The 21,885-nt window shown below is 45.3% G+C and overlaps 1 protein-coding gene across 2 annotated transcripts in view; it reads left to right on the top strand.

Annotated features, from left to right (window-relative positions):
* Nucleotides 1-21,637, top strand: part of LOC308084605 (protein S100-A1) — a 29,705-nt gene extending 8,068 nt beyond the window's left edge. Inside the window, exons 1-3 of one of the 2 annotated variants that reach the window (XM_080427344.1) lie at nt 2,626-2,644; nt 16,173-16,294; nt 21,029-21,637. In XM_080427344.1, coding sequence (XP_080283470.1) covers nt 16,175-16,294; nt 21,029-21,184 — 276 coding nt within the window. In that variant the 5' untranslated portion in view covers nt 2,626-2,644; nt 16,173-16,174 and the 3' untranslated portion in view covers nt 21,185-21,637. Of the gene's footprint in view, nt 1-2,625; nt 2,645-16,172; nt 16,295-21,028 lie in introns of those variants that run through there. The other variant, XM_080427343.1, reaches the window with a different exon arrangement.
* Nucleotides 21,638-21,885: the final 248 nt, after the last annotated feature.

The following is a 21,885-nucleotide window of genomic DNA, read 5'->3' as shown; positions in this document are numbered from 1 at the left end:
ATTGTGTACAGGGCCGCATTAACCGCGGAACTTAGTGGAACTTGTGTTCCACGGCCTGCAGCCTGCAGGGGCCCTGTGTGAATTATGTATTTAAAAAATATATATATTGTTGTAATTCTTTTTTTAATTTATATTATTTTATTATAATATTATATATATTCTTCTTATTATTATTTATAAAAATGTATACATTCGGGCCCTGCTGTGTGAATTATATATATTTAGAAACATATGTTTTAATGTTGCGCGGCAGAACAGATGCAAACCTCTTGCATACCGTCGCTGGTACTGATGTGTCACTTCTACTTCCTGTAAGTAGACAAAAAAATAAAACTACTGTCGACTAATCTTTACAAGCGGCTCTTATTTTGAAATCCTCCGCTTTTAGAGTAAGTTTGTTTCTGTTAACCAGTATGGCTCTGCTATCATGGTCTGTGACAGCGACACAAATAAACAAGAACCATGTGGATTAAACGCAAGATTTGGGCCAACGTTCATATTTACGATATGAAAACCAGCTCCTGTGACTTAAACATTGTACAAACTTTGGAAGTGCCGTGTGTTAAACTCTTTGAACCTCCACAGCATGGTGAGTTAATCTTACAATGAAGATGTGTGCGTGTGTGTGTGTTTGTTTGAAGTAGGCTTAGCTTAGACTGTATCTCACGTGCTGTGTTTGAATAATGTAGCTCACGGTTGTTAATGTCATCTCTGTCTGTCTGTCTGTCTGTCTGTCTGTCTGTCTGTCTTAGTGCTACCATAATGTACACTGTGAAAATCTAAATGACATATTCTAAATACATTTGTACTGTGCAAATAGCTGAATAGAATGAGATAGTAGGTCTACGCTACTGTATTTTAACATCAGTCAGTCATAATGGTGAGCCATAATATTATTTTCTGAGGTGGTAAAAAGGTTGAGAACCACTGCGGTAGACTTCAAGAGGTCTTTTTACTTTAACTTTTCAAGTACATTTCAGAGCCTGTACTTTTGTACTTTTACTTGAGTAATTAGTTGAATGAGTACTTTTACTAAAGTCGCTTTTTACATAAGTAATGTATCTGAGCTACTTCTACTTTAAGTAATGAAAGTGAGTAGTACTTTTCCCATCTCTGCTGAGTATTGTTTTCTCAATTCTAAACTTAAATTGTTGAATTTCTTATGAAGAATAAGAAAATAAATATGAAACATTTGTTACCCATCTCATCACCGTATGTCTAGTAGCCTACGACTGTAATGACCATAAAGTAACCTCCTTAATAATAAATGTAATTTGTAATGATAGACACTGTAGCTATAGCATAGACTGAAGTTGGAAAGGCTGTGCCCAGTGCCTGTGTCAGCACCGATCCTGCTGGCGGTGGCACGTGCACCAAACGCACGTGCGCGTGAACGCACCCAATATTGTCCGATTAATGTTGAGGGGGGCCTTTGATTTGGTGTAGTTCCACGGCCCTGAGGGGCCTTAATGCGGCCCTGATTGTGTATGATATTTGTACTGATTTAAAGCCACGCTGAGCCCCTGTGGGTACATCAGCTTTTTGCTACAGATCCTACGAATCCGGCTGTAATGGCTAACAAGCTACAGGCTATACTGTAGCTTCTCAAATGTGTGGGATGAAACTAATCAGCATGTACTGCATATAAGAATGTGTACTGTATGTGTTCTTTCTATAAATGCTTGGTATCTAAATTTATAAGAATATCAAGAAAGTTAATTTCCTGAGAGTCGTGAATAACTAAATACAAAAACAATTTCTCACTCGCTACACAGTCTGGAAAGCTTCCTATCTCTGTGCGCGAATGGGAGAAATGACTTGCGTCTGATTGGTCTGTAGGGGGGGCAGTGTTGTCCAATGTAAAACTCGAGTCACTTCTTGACCTGCCTATGCAATTGCAATACGAATCAAATAGGAGGCTGGCCAGACTGATAAGCGAAGTGAGAAAAAAATTCAGCTGAACGTAGTGAATCAGGTTGGATCCCAGGCTAATATTAAGGTTATTGTCTCACAGCAGTAAGTTATTTTTGTCACTACTACTGGGACAGCGTGGCATTTACAATTAAAATGTTTTGGTGACACATAGCTGCTGTGGGAGGTGGGGCTGTTTTAACTTCATACCAGCATCAGCAAAATGGGCGTGTCCGAGGTCCGAGTGACACCCTCGTAAATAAGTGAGTTGTGGTCCGAGCTACTGTAGCTCCACTGCTCCGAGCAGACTAAAGCCAGCAGCTGTAGGCCCTACACCGCAGCAGAGCTCACCGACAGGGAGGAGAAGCACAGATACTTGTCTCCCCTACCAGGGGTCTTCAATGTTGTTCAGGCCAAGGACCCCTTAGCTGAGAGAGAGATGAAGCATGGACCCCCCCCCACTATATATTGAATACATGTTAAATGTGTATTTCAGACATTTAACAACTTAAACCACTTGGCTCGGTACTTGGTCTGCTTGTGGATCTGCTATTTTTTGGCGAATGTTCCACCCCAGAATAAGGATCAAGTTCAAGTGGTTAATGTACAAATAAATAAAATAAAAATCCCACTCCCTATCACTCAAAGATTTGGCAGCCCCCCTGCAGTATCTCAGAGGGCCCCCTAGGTGTCCCGGACCCCCTGTTGAAGACCACTGGTCTATACAATTTAGGTAAGAAGTAGGCCATGCAAGTTGCTCAACTTCTAAGTGTTGAAGTGTCCCTGACAGAAAGACACTTAACCGCTCATCATAAACATCTGAGCAGCCATGAGCTGGGTGAAGCTGAAACTGAATTTCCACGTATATGATTAATAAAGGGCTCTTCCTCCCCTAACAACTGCTAGTTTCAAACGTTATTAATATTCAGTAGTTTATGTCCACCTCAAGTAGTGTTGAGTGTGTGTGTCTATAGTCCACGTCTTCTATGTAAGCTTGAGTGTTTCCAGATTTCAATTCTGAATTCAGGGTTCGTCCCAGTGGGATAGCAACAGCAAAGGTGAGAAAGACACAAATGAGAATGCCGGAGGCAAAACAGGTACAATTCTATAGGATTTAATAAATCAGACACATGGCACAAGGCTCATGGGATAGTGAGACAGACCAGGATTATAACTAAACTTTATTGTCACAGGTTTACAGGTGAGTGACATAATTGGTCGTACAATCTCCGTCATTGCAGTTTCAAGAAAGGAGGGCAGAGATAGAGAAAGAACAAAACAATTCCTTGTTGGAGGGGAGCTCACCTCCAATGATGGGCTGGGCCGATGCTCTGTAGTGTTTTCCGGTCAAGGGCGGTGCAGTTCCCATACCAGGCGGTGATGCAGCCCGCCAGGCGGATGCTCTCGATGGAGCATGTTGTTGAACAACATGAGGATGTGGGGACTCGCACATCATTTATTCAGGTGACAGAGACAATAGGCCTACAGGTGCTGCTCAGACATTTGCACTGGGTGTGTGGTGTGTATGTGTCACACTCCACCCCTCAGCCTTTGGACCTTGAATGCCTTTATATGGTTTTGGACTCTTTAGGGCTGTTCTCTAGACCTGTTTGGGGCCTCTATTCTGTTGTAGCGTTCCAATTGTATTTCCGTCACGTTGCTGCTGCCTTTGCCATGGTCTTGTGTATCTTATTTTGTAGTATTGTTTCCTGTCTGGTCTCACCTCCCTGTAATTATTGTAACCCTAGTCACCTGTGCCCGTTGCCTGTTAGCTTATCCTTTGTTGATTTGTCTGTTGAGTTCACCTGCGTCCTGTTAATCCCCTGTCTATTTAATCCCTGTGTTTGCAATGCATTCCTGTCGGTCCGTGGAGCATTGTTTAGGAGAGTCTGTGTTTGGCATTCAGCCATTCTGAAGTTGCAAAATACTTACCTACCTCTGTTAAAGGAGACTAAGTGTTATCTTTGATGTGTCGCTAATCACTCACCATCATTGAAAGGGACGTTGAGTTATTTCAGAGAGTCCCGTGTCGTCCAGTCTGTCGACCCCCTCCGTTGGCATAATGGGAGCCTGTGTAAGAGTGAAAATCGTCTATTATAACCGATACAAAGTTAGTTCTTTCTCTACTACTGCTCATCGTGGAGTGTCATGATACTCAAACGTGCATTGAATGTCGCGAGCGAGCTATCGTTCGTGCAGAACGACATGATGCTGGTTGCTTATTTCTTCCACAGACGCCAGGTTCTGTGGAAGAAACAAGCAACCAGCGTCATCAAGTTCTGCACAAACGGAAGCTCGCTCGCGACATTCAGTGCACGTTTGAGTATCATGAGAGTCCACGATGAGCAGTAGTAGAGAAAAAATCACACCCAGTGTGAAGTGGGCGGTGTGGTCACAGTGGTCATCACAGTGATGGAAGAAGTGATGGAAGAAGTGATGGAAGAAGTGATGGAAGAAACCATAACTTTAAAAAAACAAATTATTAGTTTTTTTTAAGTTATGGTGTGGAAGTTAGTGAGAATGAGACGAACAGACGGAGTATGGAGTCTCTGATCTTTACTTCCAAACAAAATGCATCATGACACACAGGTAATTCACTTCCTCTTATCACCTCCTAATCTCCTCCCATTACCACCCCACCAATCCATTCTGAGGTGAGATACCTCCATCTAGTGTCCACTTAACTCTATGGTGTCCACCACACAGGCCCCCCCCCGAACACTCAGAATTGACATTCAGTGCAACAATAAACCCCCCAAAACAGTAAACCCAGTGTCTTTAGTCTCTTTTAGGAGGTCTGACCATGCGGCCATAGCGACTGTATTTCACAGTCAAAGGGAACGTGGAAGGGGAAGGGGTAGAGATAGGGGCAGGGGGACGTCCACGCCGCCGACGAGGCCTCGCCGGTGGAACAACAGGGGTACCCCCGGACGGAGGGCATGGAACAGGGGCAGCCTTGGGCGGGCGGCCCCGGCGTGGGGGCTGAGCCAGCTCCACCGGCTCGTCCGGGACCACATGAGCAGGCTTAAGGCGATCAACTGAAATCCGCTCTTTTTTCCCCCCCATGTCCACCACAAAGTTCTTAGGGCCCGCCTCCAGGACGCGGAAGGGCCCGTCATAGGGAGCCTGCAGTGGAGAACGGTGGGCATCGTGACGGATGAACACGTAGCCGGAAGCCATCAGGTCCTTCGGAATGTAGGACTGGGGAAGGCAGTGGTGTGTGGGAACTGGGGCAAAAGCTCTCCCACGGCAGCCGGTCGATCCAGTTGCTGTCTGTGAGAGTGGCCCGGAGAGCAGCCTTCATGGAGCGGTGGAAACGCTCACACATCCCGTTGGCCTTCGGGTTGTACGCTGTGGTGCGATGGAGTTTCACCCCAAGTCTCTCAGCCACAGCGTTCCACAGCTCAGACGTGAACTGGGCCCCCCTGTCCGACGTGAGATCGTGCCGAACCGGGTCACCCAGCCGGAGATTAACGCCCAGGCCACCTCTGCAGTTGTTGTAGAGGACAGGGGAACAACTTCTGGCCACCTGGTGGTCCTGTCCACCATAGTGAGGAGGTGAGTGAAACCCTGGGATGGGGGAAGTGGCCCCACCAGGTCCACGTGGACATGGTCAAACCGCCTCTCTGGAATGAGAAACGGCTCCAGGGGGGCCTTAATGTGACGCTGTACCTTGGCACGCTGGCACGCCACACAGGAGGCAGCCCACTGTTTAACGTCCTTCCTAAGGCCCGGCCAGACGAACTTAGCCCCCACCAGCTTAACCGACGCCTTTACCCCAGGGTGTGAAAGGGCATGAATGGCGTCAAATACCCGGTGGCGCCAGTCAGTCGGAACCATGGGGCGGGGCTGGCCAGTGGAAACATCACAGAGGAGCGTGGCGCCGCTGTCGTGAAACGCCACATCCTCCAGTCGCAGTCCTGTCACAGCCGTCCTGAACGCCTGAAGGCCTGAATCGGTGAGCTGGTCAGTGGCCATAGCAGCATAGTCAATGCCCAGGTGCACAGGACTGATGTGCGCCCTGGAGAGGCAGTCTGCCACCTGGTTATTTTTTCCGGCCACATGTTGAATGTCTGTCGTGAACTCTGATATGGCGGAAAGTTGGCGCTGCTGCCGACCCGACCATGGCTCGGTGGTTTTGGCCATGGCAAAGGTCAGGGGTTTGTGGTCCACAAACGCGGTAAACTCTCGGCCCTCCAGCAGGAACCTGAAGTGCCGTACAGTGAGGAAAAGGGCCAACAGCTCCCTGTCAAACGTGCTGTATTTTCTCTCATTGTCCTTGAGCTTTTTACTGAAAAAGGCGAGGGGCTGCCAGGCGCCAGCCACCCACTGTTCACACACAGCCCCTACTGCGTAATCGGAGGCATCGGTGGTAAGAGCTATCGGAGCAGCAGGGGACGGGTGTGCCAGCATGGCAGCTTTGGCGAGAGCAGCCTTAGCGTCCTCGAATGCCTGGACCCGCTCCGGGGACCAGTCCACGTCCTCGTTGTCCTTCTTTCCCTTCAACGCCTCGTACAAGGGGTGCATGAGGTGAGCAGCGTGTGCTATGAACCTATTATAGAAATTAATCATGCCCAGGTACTCTTGCAGGGGTTTGACGGTGAGGGGGCGGGGGAAAACAGCGATGGCTTCCACCTTGGTGGGTAGCGGAACAGCCCCCTGGGGAGAGACGTGGTGGCCCAGGAAATCGATGGCGGGCAGGCCAAAGTGACATTTAGCCGGGTTCACAATCAGTCCATGCTCGTTGAGCCGCTCGAATAGCTGCTGGAGATGCATCCGATGCTCCTCGGCAGATGCACTGGCTACGAGGATGTCATCCAAGTAAACAAACAAAAATTACAAACCTCGCAGCACAGAGTCCATCAGACGCTGGAATGTCTGCGCTGCCCCTTTAAGGCCGAATGGCATCCTCAAGAATTCAAATAGTCCAAACGGGGTGATAACGGCCGTTTTGGGCACGTACAATGGATGGACCGGAACCTGGTGGTAGCCCCGCACCAAATCTATCTTAGAAAAGATGGTGGTCCCCGCCAGGTGGACAGAGAAATCCTGGATATGTGGAACTGGGTACCGGTCATGCGTGGTAATGTTATTGAGGCGACGGAAATCACCACATGGACGCCACTTCCCATCCGCCTTGGGGACCATGTGCAGAGGAGAGGCCCAAGGACTGTCAGATCGGCGCACAATGCCGAGTCGCTCCATCGTGGCGAACTCCTCCCTGGCTATGGTCAGCTTAGCAGCATCCAGGCGGCGCGCTCGTGCGTAAACGGGCGGCCCCACAGTCGTAATGTAATGTTCCACTCCATGCTTGGCGACTGAGGCAGAGAAAGCGGGAACCGTCAAAGCAGGGAAACTTGCGAGGAGGCGCTGGTACACATCCCCCATGGCGAGCATATTGGCAAGGGCAGGAGGCCCCGGCCCCCCCAGTGTGCACGGGTATGTGTCAAAAGACACAGAGTCAATCAGCCGACGGTTCGCAACGTCCACTAATAGTCTGTGAGCACACAAAAAATCCGCGCCCAGTATAGGCACCGATACAGAGGCAATAATAAAGTCCCAGCCAAACTGATGTCCATGGAAACACATGGTCACATACCTGGTACCAACTGTACGGATGGAAGTACCATTAGCCGCATCTAGCGGTGGTCCATGTCCGTTCCCCAAGGTGTCCACGGCAGATGCAGGCAGGATGCTCCGCTGTGCGCCAGAATCCACCAGCAGGCGCCTACCAGAAGACGTGTCCTCAATAAACAGCAGCTCATTATTAAAGACGCCAGCGCTCATAGCCGCTAACGACCGCCGGCTCTTGCGTTTCCCTGGTTACCAAAACAGCATGGTGGAGTGCAGCGCTTTGCCTTGGTGCCAAAACGGCGATGATAATAACATAGTCCACTATCATCCTTCTGTGTCTGATCCCTGCGATCAGACACTCGATCAGACACCGCAGCCACCACGTATTGGCGGGAGGCCAGCAGTATTCTGTCCGCCTCCTCTGCTAATCCCCGGTAATCCTTGGTGCGCACTAGAGGCGAGCTGGCCAGAGCCGTGCGCACTGGAGTCGGGAGCTGCCGCAGGAAAAGTTGGACAAAAATAAACGTAGCGTCACCTTCACCGAGCAGTGCCAGCATGTTCTCCATCAGATCTGTGGCTTTACCATCCCCCAATCCATTGAGGGACAATAGACGCTCCGCGCGCTCTGCGTCGGACAGCTGGAACAGCCGCAACAGCTGTTCTTTGAGCGCGTTGTACTTTCCGTCTGCTGGCGGGTCTCTCAGGAATCCCATCACCCGACACGTGGTGGAGGAATCCAACGCTGCGACAACGTGGTAATATTTGGTTGCATCCACTGTGATCCCGCGGAGGTGAAACTGCCTCAATATGCTGGAACCAGGGAGCCGGATCATGTTGCCAAAACTCCGGCAACTTTACCGTAGCCGCAAACACCGCTGGGGCAATGACAGCCGCAGCAGCGGGCTCTGCGTTATCGACCATTTTAATGTTAAATCAAACGTCAGGGTCACCACTGTGGAAGATAGTGAGAATGAGACGAACAGACGGAGTATGGAGTCTCTGATCTTTACTTCCAAACAAAATGCATCATGACACACAGGTAATTCACTTCCTCTTATCACCTCCTAATCTCCTCCCTTTACCACCCCACCAATCCATTCTGAGGTGAGATACCTCCATCTAGTGTCCACTTAACTCTATGGTGTCCACCACAATGGTCCTATTTATAGGGCTATGCACATGTGTCATGTTTCCCTAGCCAATCACAGTCCTGAATAGACTGTGATTGGCCAATCACGGTGCAGGGTTAGGGGGGTACATTTGTGGCCAATCACAGCGCAGGATTTGGTGTGCAAATATCCAAACCTCACATATAGGGGCGGTTTCCCCGCCCAAAAACTGACTTTGTATCGGTTTTAATAGACGATTTTCACTCTTACACGGGCTCCCATTATGCCAACGGAGGGGGTCGACAGACTGAACGACAGGAGACTATCTGGAATAACTCAACGTCCCTTTCAATGATGGTGAGTGATTAGTGACACATCAAAGATAACACTTAAAATGTCCGGATCTCTCCTTTAACCAGCCTGTTCGGCTTAATACATACGTCAAGTTTATCCTGCATTCCTACTCGTCTGCTTTTGGGTCCTTCTCGCCACTCATTCCTGACAGTATGGCCCATTTGAGGTCACTGACCCTCTCCACTGCCACACCGTCGATGAAGACAGGGGGTGTGCTCTCTCCTCGGCCTCCTGTAGTTCACCATCAGCTCCCTGGTCTTGTTGAAGACGACAACAAGGCTGTTCTCCCGGCACAAAAGTGTCAGCGATCCGATCCCCGTCCCTGTTGGCAGCATCGTCGTTGTCGTCGTCGACAATCTAGCCCATCGCTGTCGCGTCGCCAGCATACGTGATGATGACATTGGAGCTGTGCATGGCCATGCAGTTGTGTGTACAGGAGAGGACTCAGTAAGCAGCCCCAATGGGCTCCTATTAGTGTTGATTTTGACAGCACATTTTGATTTAGTTTTAGTCATAGTCTTTTGAATAAAATTCCATTTAGTTTTAGTCATAATTTAGTCATCTGAATAGTTTTTGTTTTTGTCTAGTTTTAGTCGACTAAATATCATAAGATTATAGTCGACTAAATCTACAGTTGATTCAGTCGACTAAAATGTAGGCTATTTTGGCGGTGCCTTGATGGCGTCGTAATGGCTGATTTTACACTTGGTTGCATGCTGAAAATAGCAGATCTACAAGTCTCACAACGCGTCGCAGCGCGACGCGTTGTGAGCTTGTAGATCTGCTATTTTCAGAGCGCAACACCAGAGCACAACCAAACATAAAATGACTTGTCTTTTAGTTCTGCTGGATCTCTTCTCCACCAGTCCCTCACTAATATTTTAGTCGTAGTCGTCATAGTTTTAGTCGACAAAATCAACACTGGCTCTATGCTGAGGGTCAGAGGGTCTGACGTGATGTTTCCCGTTCTCACCACTTGGCGGAGGCTCGCCAGGAAGTCCTGTATCCAGTTGCTCATCATGGTCGGATGCAGGCCTAGGTCTCTGAGCTTTGTGTCGAGCTTAATTGGCAGGAACTAATCGTAATGAATGCTGAGCTGTAGTCCACAAATGATATACAGTACGTACACCGTTGTTCTTCCCTGTATCCAGGTGAACGAGGGCCAAACAGCAATCCAACTCAAGGCAAAGACAGTCCAGTCACATGAAATGATCAAAAGTCCAATACAGCAGTGATTCTCAACCGTTTTCACTTCAAGGACCCCCAGTTTGATAGGATGTTTATCTGTGAGATCCAGTGGTGTAAAGTAACTAAGTACATTTACTCAAGTACTGTACTTAAGTACAATTTTGTAGATCTGCTATTTTCAGACATTTTAGTACTTTTACTTTTGGTACTTGAAGTATATTTTGACGGCAATACTTTTGCACTTTTTACTCAAGTAACATTTTGAACAGGCCTTTTACTTGTAACAGAGTATTTCTACATTGAGGTATTGATACTTTTACTCAAGTAGAAAAATGTTGTACTTTTTCCACCACTGGTGAGATCCAAATCTACACTGGAACCGCAGTAGTGTGCAAATGGAACCTAATGGACCTTTCATTCATGACGTTCGAGAACCAGTGCAATTACAAGCGGAGAAACCCAAAATAAGGAAACAGGAAGACATCCAAACCACCGGTATAGGCAAGCAGAAGCCAGTTACTGACGTAAGAGCGAGGCCAGCAGCACACAGAACATGAAATGCAGAACCCTGAAACAGGACGCAGGCAAATGGAAACACGGGTAACAGAATCTAGAAAGTCCACACATGATCCACAATGAGTCATACTGTAGCTAACAATCTGGCAGCCAGCAGAGGATGTGAGCTGGCATAAATACAGAGGCCTTAATGAGGGAGCCAGCCGCAGGTGTGCAGGAATGCAGAAGTGGACGGAAGTGATTGTCGACCAATCACATCCGAACGGGTTGAGGAAGCGACTCCCAACCTGTGGGCCGGATCCAGAAATGGTCAGGAAAGGAGTGGAATTGATCGGATAGATCGGCTATTTTAAAATAGCCTATAGGCGTATTAGTCCAAGTCGCTTCTTTGGGGCTTGTTTTCGTAGACCTGGCCGCTTGTTTCTCTCGCAAAATCTGGCAACGCTGCAGCTACTATGACTGACTTCTTCAGGAGGTAAAAAGGTGAACAGTGCTACACCAGCATGTTGCTCATGTAAATACACACTCCTCTAGCCTACTCTTACAGGAGTAAATCCTATGATCCGCTCTGTAGACAGAGAGGTCTGCTAATAGTTCTCTGCAGTGTCTCTGTATTTCTCCATGAATTTAATGACTCCCTTAATCTGAGACAACACCACACCCAGACTGAGTCTTAGTGTTAACAGCAAACAGAATGTCATACTAGTCTTGTACCATTATGGCCATAGCAAGAATCAACGAACCCATTAAGACCTGAGGCCGATTCTAAAAATGCCCTCTAAATCAGTATAGTTCTCAAACTTTTTTGTGCCAAGGACCCCCACAGTCATATGTATTTGGCCACGGACCCAAACACTTTCAAGATAAAAAAAAAAAATCAAAAATAGCACAATGTACAAGCTCGCAGCGTGGCACGAAGTGATGTGCTGCTCTCTCTCTCTCTCTCTCTCTCTCTCTCTCTCTCTCTCTCCATTTCTGTTTGTTGCAACACATCTATTACAAAGTACTTTTTAAGTCTTTCCATTGCTTCTCTCCATGAAAGATGCTCTGAGAATGTTTCGCGAGATTTCACGTATCACTAAAATGATGCTAATTTTTGCTATACTGCTAGTTGTGATGAGTTCTTTATGCTGAAGAGCTTGCAGCAGATGAACGAAACTTCAGCATAACGTCTGTTTTCATAATTCTTTGGATAACCAAATCCAGGTTTCACCTTTGGGGACCTCTTCTATAATGATTACATCTGTAACCTACCATCTTGTAGTCCAAATGTACTGGCTATTTACCAGCACATGGCGTTGGACACGGTGAGCTCGTCTTCTTGCCTTCCATCACCTGTGGCTGTGTTCGTGTTGGGGTCGGTTTCACTCTCAGTCCTGCTGTTGTTGCTATGATTAATCAGGTTAAACAAATTATAGTAACTAGACCTTACCCGCCCGGTATATGAGCATGGTCCGCTTGTTTCACGGATGTGGCAACACCAGCGCTTGTTTCACGCACATGATTTGGCAACCCAGGAGCCAGCTAACACAAAAACGCTAATAAACAGCTGACATTTGGGGACAGCGAAAAACGGGCTGTTCCGTGCACATGGTAATGGTCAATGGCTGTGTGCAAATGCAGAGCAGTTGCTCCAGCCACTGAGGAAAACCGGGCAGAAGAGATTTTGGGCACAGACAGACGCACAGACGCACAGACAGATGATACCCTTTAAATTGAAGTGTGTGTGTGCGTGTGCGTGTGCGTGTGTGTGTGTGCGTGTGCGTGCGCGCGCGCGCGCGCTGCGCGTGTGTGTGCGCGAGCGTGATTTATTTTCCTCACAGTGTGATGCTCCTTAAATTACTGAAATCAATCTGCAGTTCAATAGTTGTACCTCAATTCATTTAATATTATGCAGAACAGGAAAACGTGTGTGAACGGCCCTGATAAGGAAGAATGAGTCTGTGGCTGAACCTGCACCTCATGTTCACTGCCTCAGTGGTCCTCAAAGTGGGTCCTTGAGGGGGTTCCAGGCGGGCCCCCAGCACAATGTGTTAATACAGCTTCAAAATCAGTTGAACCACTTTAACCCTATTGGAAAATAGCGGATTTACAAGGCCGAAATTCTGGGCGAACCAGGTCAGATGATCTCCTTCTGGCGTTATGCCCATGGACATCACTCACTCTACAGAGTAGTTTGACAGGTACCTGGGAACTGCTTCTCTGAGTATCTTTAAGACCAGACCCATTTTATATATCTCTGCTGTCCGGCAGAAACCAGCTAACTCCAAAATTTTCATTTTTCAGGAAATGACAAAGTGGAGTTAGGAGGTTTTGTTCATCATTGATAAGAACAGCTGAATGGACCTCCAAGTTCACAATGAGGTTGGAGGTCAAAAGGGGGTGGAGCCTGGAGTCAGCAAAACCAGTGCCATCTATTAGAGAGTTACGCCAACTCCGTCCACTTCTTCGGGCCAGGTCTTCTACATACACATACATTGGCGAATAGTGACAAATCCCTGAACCGGAAGTACATCGGAATGCATTGAAGTGGACGGCTCCTTGTCACTATTTCCAGCTACATGAACCACGTGACCGACGCTGTTTCTGACCCCTCATTGGCGCAACTCTCTAATAGAAGGCTCTGAGCAAAACCATCTAAGCAGAAAGTTTGAGGATCCAATGGAGTTAGCTGGTTTTGTCAGAAGCGTTTTTTAATACTTTTCATTGGTTCAATATTTTTTTAATCAACACTCAATCAACTAAAGGGTGTTCAATAGCACTGATTTATGGAAAAAAAATGCAAAAGCGGAAAAATTGAGTTAGCTGGTTTCTGCCGGACAGCAACGATTATACTGTATATATATATATATTATATATATATATATATATTATATATATATATATATATATATATATATATATATATATATATATATATATGTGGGTCATTGAAATTGTTGACTATCTTGAATGTATTAATCAGTGCGATCTGTAATGGAATAATTGGGTTCACGAAACATTGACTTTACTTTTGGCCCCTTTTCACAGATGTGTCTTAACAAGCTAAACACAGCTGTAGCTAATTAAATCAATAGTGGGCATATTTGATTTAGGTGCAATAGTTATCAAGCATTGAGAATACTGTCAGTCAGTGCTTGTTCATTCGCATACCCAAATCAAATGGACTCATTATTATTCATTTCATTGGCTGCAGCTGTGTTTACCCTGCTGTGAATATGGGATATTGTCAGGTTTTGCAGAACCATGACCGTTTAGGGCCTCCATACAATACATGCACCTAAACTAAATAAAGTTGACAAGCAACTAATATTGTGAATAATAAACAACACAGGGTCGAATGACGGTGTGGCTTCCATATGGATCTCAGACTTTATGACCAGGCTATGACATCAACACTATGATGTCCGTCATCTATTACCAGTGGTGTAAAGTAAATGAGTACATTTAGTCAAGTAATGTACTTAAGTACAATGTTGAGGTACTTTTACTTAACTAGAGTATTTCCAATTGTCTTTACTTTTACTTCTACTCCACTACATCTCAGAGGCAAATATTGTGCTTTTACTCCACTACAATTATTTGAAAAATGTAAGTTACTAGTTACTTTGCAAATAAAGTAAATTATTACATTATAAGACATACATTAACCACTTTAGCCCTATTTGAAAATAGCACATCTACAAGCTCACAACGCATCGCGATGCAGATCTGCTATTTTCAAAGTAATTTTGGTACTTTTACTTTTGGTACTTTAGGTACATTTTCATACCAATACTTTTGTACTTTTGCTCAAGTAAATTTTGAATTCCGGACTTTTACTTGTAACAGAGTACTTCTACATTGCAGTATCGATACTTTTACTTAAGTAAAACATTTGAGTACTTTTCTCCACCACTGTCTATTACGTACAGTACTATGCCATCAGTCATCAACATTATTCGGGACAGTTTTTAAAGAAGAACGTTTTAACTGTTATGTTTCAAAAAGTTTAGATTATATGAAAATTATATGGGAGCACTGGCAGCACTAAACAGTTGATCGGTAAAGTGGTTTGCGAGTTTAGTGTCCCCCCCCCACACACACACACGCATACATGCACACACATCTACATGGCTTGGCCCCCGACAGCGGCATGCCGTAAAAAAAAGGCCCATTTAAAAACTGATGATGGTAGCAGAACGCTATAGGGTTGAAAAGCAAGCCCTCTCGGTAAAGGATCTGCCCATTAGCGCAGCGCAGGGCGGAAGGTTGTGATAATTAGGTCATTAGCGCCGCGGCGCATCGTTCTGTTTACCTCAGATCAGAGCACCTGGGGGCAGAGGTTATGATAATTAGATAATTAGGTGTCGAAGCGGCGTCTTTCTGTTTACCTCAGCGCACTTCGGGGCTTGACCCCATCTGTTCAACTGTCTTCTTCTTCTTCCTCGTCTTACTGACATCAGCTCGTCTCATCTTTCGCCGGCTTGTTCACACAGCTCTGCTCTGTCCAAATGGGTTTGTTTTTCGCCGCCGGCAGGCCCGAAGGCACCGGGGCCGGAGATGATGTTTTCGCACCCCCCTGCATGTGTGTGCCTGGCTTATCTCACAAACTACAAGACTGATCAAAAATAGATCAGTAAGTGATAAGTAGTGTTGAGACATTCATGCTTTTTTGGGTTGGCACAATTCCAAACACCATCACTGCGATGTCACATTCTGCCTCTTATACAGACCTGAGTAGACCAAAGGGCCTGGCCGGTGTGTATCTGCAGCCAGAGATTGATTGATTGATTTAATACTTTATTAACAAGTGTGTTAACAGTACAGGTCGTATAGAGACAAAGGTTATGCGAAAAAGATAACACAAAAATCCCCAGGAGGGGTTGTTTCCATTTGTGGTCCATTGTACTAGATCTACACAAGAATTAGAAAACAAATTGAGGCTCAGAGCCACTTCTTTTGATTGACTATGTCATTATTGTGTCTTGCGTTCTATGTGTTCATTTGAGAGTATCAAATTGTACCCACACTCTGGATCTTGCTGTAGAACATTTGAACTTGCTCCTTGGCGATACTGAATGTTAAACACAATTTCCTGTAGAAATCGAGCAATATATGCCCTTCTTAAGCCGTACCAAATGTGTCTAACTGCAATTAATGCATGTTACTAATGTCTTCTTGTTTGATTTGATTTTGTTCCTATTCTTGCCTGGGATGCTCTGACATGGTTGGGTCCTAAAACGTTACCATTTGTTTTCCTCATTGAACTGGTTCCTCTAAATGCCAAAGTATGTTCTGCAAGATATTGAACGACTGCAACAATACAGGTTAACACGGCCCACTAATGCTCTCTCTCTCTCTCTCTCTCTCTCTCTCTCTCTCTCTCTCTCTCTCTCTCTCTCTCTCTCTCTCTCTCTCCTCTCTCTCTCTCTCTCTCATCTCCTCTCTCTCTCTCTCTCTCTCTCTCTCTCTCTCTCTCTCTCTCTCTCTCTCTCTCTCTCTCTCTCTCTCTCTCTCTCTCTCTCTCCCTCCCCCCAGACATGGAGTCGGCCATCCAGACACTGGTGAGCGTGTATGTGAAAGCTTCCAAGGGGAAAGACGGTCTGGGAAGGAAGGACTTTAACAAGCTGGTGAAAACACAGTTTGGCAACATCATGGCTGTAAGAAGCATTGTTTAACCTGTCTGTCTGCCTGTCTGTCTGTCTGTTTGTCTGTCTTTCTGTCCGTCCGTCCGTCCGTCCGTCCGTCCGATCCCCTCCTCCCCCCGTTGATGCATGTGTGAGTGTGATAGTACCTTAAGGAGGAACGCTGTGTTCTGCCACAGAGTGACACCTGAGCTGTCTGAGATCCACCTCAGACACAAATCATCCACAGACAGCAGCTCTCTGGCACGGTTTCCTGAAGTAGACGAATGGCCAGGAGAAATGCAAGTCTCATGCCTGATGTATACTCGGCTGCACATCATCAATAGTCGATCTACAAGCTCTCAATGCATTGCAGGGCTGCTTTAAGAGCCAGGTTCATACAGCTCATAACTGTAACGTTGGACATGGCTCCAGAGATTCAACAGAATGAGTTTTCCCTCAGTTTCATTTATTTCCTTTTTTTTTATTATCCCAATGTCCCTTTGACTAGTCGAGGTGCTACAGCATCAGCAGTCACACTGGATGGAAAGTGGGTAATGCCTAGTGTGCGTGCGTGCACGTGTGTGTGTGTGTGTGTGTGTGTGTGTGTGTGTGTGTGTGCGTGTGCGTGTGCGTGTGCGTGTGTGTGTGAGATTATTGGCATGACAGCAGTGTTGATTTCGTCGACTAAAACTATGACGAGAAATGTGCCGTCGACTACCTTTTTTTCACAGTCGAAAACAAAATAAAAAAAATAATAAAAAACTAAGCTATGATGACTGAAACTATGACTAAATATATTGACAATTTCGTCACCAAATAAAAACTAGACTAAAATGTTTGGGAGGGACCAGTGGAGAAGAGATCCAGTAGGACAAGTCATCATGGGTGCGCGCGGGTGTCACAAACCGAACATAGCCGATCTGCAAGCTCACAATGTGAGCTTGTAGATCGGCTATTTTTGGCATGCAGCCAAGTGTAAATCATTGATGCCAGCACGGCCCGCCAAAAATGTGGTGATGCGGTCAGGAACGAGGCGGAGCCGAGTTCCGCAAGCTCCACTGAAGTGCCAATCATCACGATAAAGCCACCCTCGAGTGTAATATTGTGATTATACAACAGTTACCATCAAAATAATTGCGGGGCATTTCGCAACAACCTTTCAGGAAGTATTGTCTCTCTGTTAGAACCCATGTATGAGTCCTTGTTTACACAGCCAGTTCAGACCTAAGATTGAGATGGCTGTGCGCTACACAACTTTTCACAAACTGAACACACAGAGAAACAAAACTTAACTGTTAGCTCAATCTCACTGCAATTAAGATATTCAATAGAAATTCAATGTATTTTTAATGACAGATTTAGCTACTTCGTCTGCAAACTTCCCATGCAAATTGCTAGCCTATAGCCGCTTAGCCGGCTCTGCTCTGCAGAGACTCCGTCTGATCAGCACAGCTGTGCTGTCATGCTTGTTTGAGCAAGGGTAGAGAGGGCCTATTTTCAACCAATCAGATTGCTTGGTCGTAACTATCTGTTGTATAATATAGACATTGGTGTAAAGTAACTAAGTACATTTGCTCAAGTACTGTACTTAAGTACAATTTTGAGCTAGTTTTACTTTTTCCAAGTGTCTATTCTTCTACTTCTACTCCACTACAGGCAAATATTATACTTTTACTCCACTACCATTATTTGAAAACTTTAGTTAGTTACTAGTTACTTTGCAGATATATATTATTACGTTATAAAACATACATTAACCACTTTAGCCCTATTTTATACCTACAGTAGGCTATTTTCAATCATTTTAGTACTTTTACTTTTGGTACTTTAAGTACATTTTGATACCAATACTTTTGTACTTTTACTCAAGTACATTTTTAATTCCGGACTTTTACTTGGAACAGAGTACTTTTACATAGGGTAGTCTTGATACTTTTACTCAAGTAAAACATTTGAGTACTTTTTCCACCACTGAAAATAGAATACTGTTTAAATTTCATGCTCACCAAGCCTCATCAACATCTAATGGGACTAGTTATTTATGGAGGTGAGGCAGTGAGTGAGTGCAGTTGGAGACAGTGTCAGTAGCATTGGCCACATACATGGAGTACATGGTGAGTGAGTGAGTGCGGGTGGTGACAGTTAGCCCTGGCGCGGTACATGTGGTGTGACACCCTGTACAAACATGACACTTTGTTCTGTGGTGGATCTTCCCTCTGCCTGCCAAGTCAAGTTCAAGAGCTCGGTTCAAGAGCTCGGTTCAAGAGCTCGGTTCAAGTTCAAGAGCTTTGCATGTCGGAGTCGAGACATGTGTGAGTGTCTCTTTCTATCTCTCTCTCTCTCTCTCTCTCTCTCTCTCTCTCTCTCTCTCTCTCTCTCTCTCTCTCTCTCTCTCTCTCTCTCTCTGGGCCCTATCTTGCTTCATCCCTTACGTTAACTCTTTGACTGCCACGAAATAACACATCGTTTGCCACGCCGCTGCCAGCGATTTTCTTTGAAAAATCATGGAATATTTTCTGTGATCGCCGTCCTCACGGCGATCGCCTCATTACTCGCACGGGGGTCTCATAGAAGTTGAAGGTGGCTTGTTTTTGTCAAAAAACTACAGGAACGGAGATAAAGCCATTTTCCCACAACTAATAAATAGGAAGTAAAGGAGCATTTTTTTTTTAAATGACTTCATGTCCGGGTCTATCCTTTTCTGACAGGTGAGGCATCATTCATAGGTAGCGAACAGCGCCAACTGGTGGAAAACCACTGAAAACACAAATCTCTGCAAACTCGTCTTAGCAGAACCTGACGAGTAATCTTGTCGGTGACAGGCAAAGAGTTATTAGGCGTTGTTTTATTATTTTGAAAAGTTCACAACCTGTCTAAAAATGTTTTTAGAATTGAAAAATAGCCTAATAAGATTGGGTATAAGCAATAAGGTGCAGCGCAAGAAGGGAACTCCGTCTCTATTCCCTCTCTCCTTGTTGAAAACACAAGAGGTGGGACAAAAAGCTGAATACTGTGACATAGTACATCTAGACGGATGTCTTGTTTACCAACATTGAGACTGCATACGCAGGTGCCTGTTTCATGTAATCTATTCCCAACAGATCCCCAAACCTATTGTTTTGGGGATCACTGGTTTCAGTTCATTCAACCTCCTCCTGTGACTTTCAGTGTCAGTTAGTTCCTGCATTGGGAACAGGATCCCATGTGTCCCGCGGGAATCAATGTAAATCTTGCAGGAGCGGGCATTTTATTTTTACCATCCCACATTAAACCAGATATAGCACCCCTGAAGCATGTGTAGTCATGATTTACTTTAGCTTGATATGAGCACATACAGTATATGTATGTGCATATTGTATCCATTAAATAGGGGCGGCAGTGGCTCAAGGGTAGAGTTGCCGGTAGAGCGTTCGGATGGGAACCGCAAGATTCCCAGTTCGATCCTGGGCTCCCCCAGAAGTTTTGGAAGTGTGTTCTAATTATTATTCTTAATTATTCTATTATAGCTAGATAACATCATTATCCATTGCCTTCATTACTGGAATGTAATGAGTGAATTTTAACATTTAGAAAAAATAGAAAACGAGATATATTGAAAGATGAAACCCTAGCCCCAATCTGGGAACCCAGATCCAACTGAAAATGAAAAACAGCGACCTCTGCTGTTTGTTCTATGTCTGTTGGCTCTGGGCGGAAGAAAACGTAACACCAGTGCGCAAGGAAACCGGGGTTTAGGTCTGCCTTCAGCTTTCACTTCCGGTGGGTGCCACTATGTTTTCATTCCCACTAACAATATTTCTACACGGAACACTAACACCACTTCTCCCAGAGAACATGGATCGTTTTGGTTATAAGCCCACTTGTTTCTATGATGAAAGAGTAAGTTAAAATGTGAATATCTTTCCGTGGTTTTGTCTGCTCCGCGGACGCTATTGTTAAATTAGTTTGGGTTTGTTTCGAGGGGGAAAGATCGACGGACATATGAATCCCGCCCACTACATTTGATTGGGTAAAGCGCGGCCTGCTTCCTGATCTGAAGGCACGCCCACTTGTAGCCAATGCGCACACGTTATGACGAACCTCCCCGACAGATTCCAACACAGTGCAGAATCTGTTCTTGAGAGATTACCCTAGCCCTAACCCAACATAATATTTTAAAAAGTGTTTACATGGATATAAATGCATTACAAGTCAGCTATGAGGTGGGAGAAAAAAATAATTAAAATAAAAAAATGTTGAGTATTTTGGGCTGATTTAAATCACGGGTCAAATGTGACCCGCTAACACCACAAGTGGATGCAGTTTTCTAACACAGTGCAAGGGTTAAAGCACTTTGGATAAAAGTGCACAAGGCTTATACAAATCCGTTGGCCTTATTCTTATAAGCCCATGCCAAGCCCTCAGGGTCTCTGTCCATGGTGCTGAAATGGCCATCTCTCTCTCTCTCTCTCTCTCTCTCTCTCTCTCTCTCTCTCTCTCTCTCTCTCTCTCTTTCTTGCACATGCATTACTTTCCTCAGTCTGTTTATTCTGTTTGTTATGTTTTTGGGCCCCCAATGAATAGGTCCAATCCTGCCAGGGCTTAAGTGGTTAAAGCAAAATTACTGACGGAAAATGACATTAACTGCTCTTCCCTTCTTTGTCTGTCTGTCTGTCTGTCTGTCTGTCTGTCTGTCTGTCTGTCTGTCTGTCTGTCTGTCTGTCTGTCTGTCTGTCTGTCTGTCCGTCCGTCTGTCCGTCTGTATGTCCCTCTGTCTGTCCGTGTCAGGACACAAATAACTCTTCGGCGGTTAACGAGATGAGGCAGGGATTGGACGAGGACAGCGATGGGAAGGTCAGCTTCGCGGAATACCTCAACCTGATTGGTTCCTTGGCCAACTCAATGAGCCAGGTCAGCAGTGAAGCGAACCCCGCTGCTTCCTAGACCACCTCCTCTCTCAGCTGGCCACCATGCACGTGCCAAGATGGATCCTATCATCACTGTCCAGCACAAACCTTGAATCTAGTTGTGTAAAGTAATAAAATGCACATACTCACATACTGTACTTGAGTGCAATTTTGACATACTTTTGCTTTACTTGAGTGTTTCCATTGTTTGATACTTTATGCTCCACTACATCGCAGAGGCAAATAATATTGGACCTTTAACTCAAACACATGTGTTTGAAAATGTTAGTTAAAAGCATTGTTTTTCTTTGTCTATTTGAAAAACAGCCAATCCACAAGTTAGTATTTTTACTTCAGTGCTGTAAGTATATTTGATGCCAATACTTCTGTACTTTTACTGAAGTCACATTTTTAATGCAGGCCTTGTAACAGAATGTTTTACATTGTGGTATTACTACTTTTTCTTAAGTAAAACATCTGAGTACTTCCACCTCTGCTTCTATCTCCATATTTCTTACGTTTCCCCCCCATGAATTAATTCCCTGTTATACTTAGTCACACAAAAGTATAAAAACAAAGCCAATCTACAAGCTCACAACACGTGGCAATTGTGAGCCTGTAGATCAGTTATCTTTAATCATTTTGTTATGTTTTGGACATGTTCCCCTATATGATTACATGCCTAAAATAGGGAGACCAGGTATAAAGTGGTGACGTGTGGGTGGGGTTATACATTTG

This window comes from Gymnoscopelus braueri, assembly GCF_963280865.1.
Source record: "Gymnoscopelus braueri genome assembly, chromosome: 4".
NCBI classification, from domain to species: domain Eukaryota; kingdom Metazoa; phylum Chordata; class Actinopteri; order Myctophiformes; family Myctophidae; genus Gymnoscopelus; species Gymnoscopelus braueri.
The sequence above is the reverse complement of the archived record's forward strand: the minus strand, read 5'-3'. Positions and strand labels throughout refer to the sequence as shown.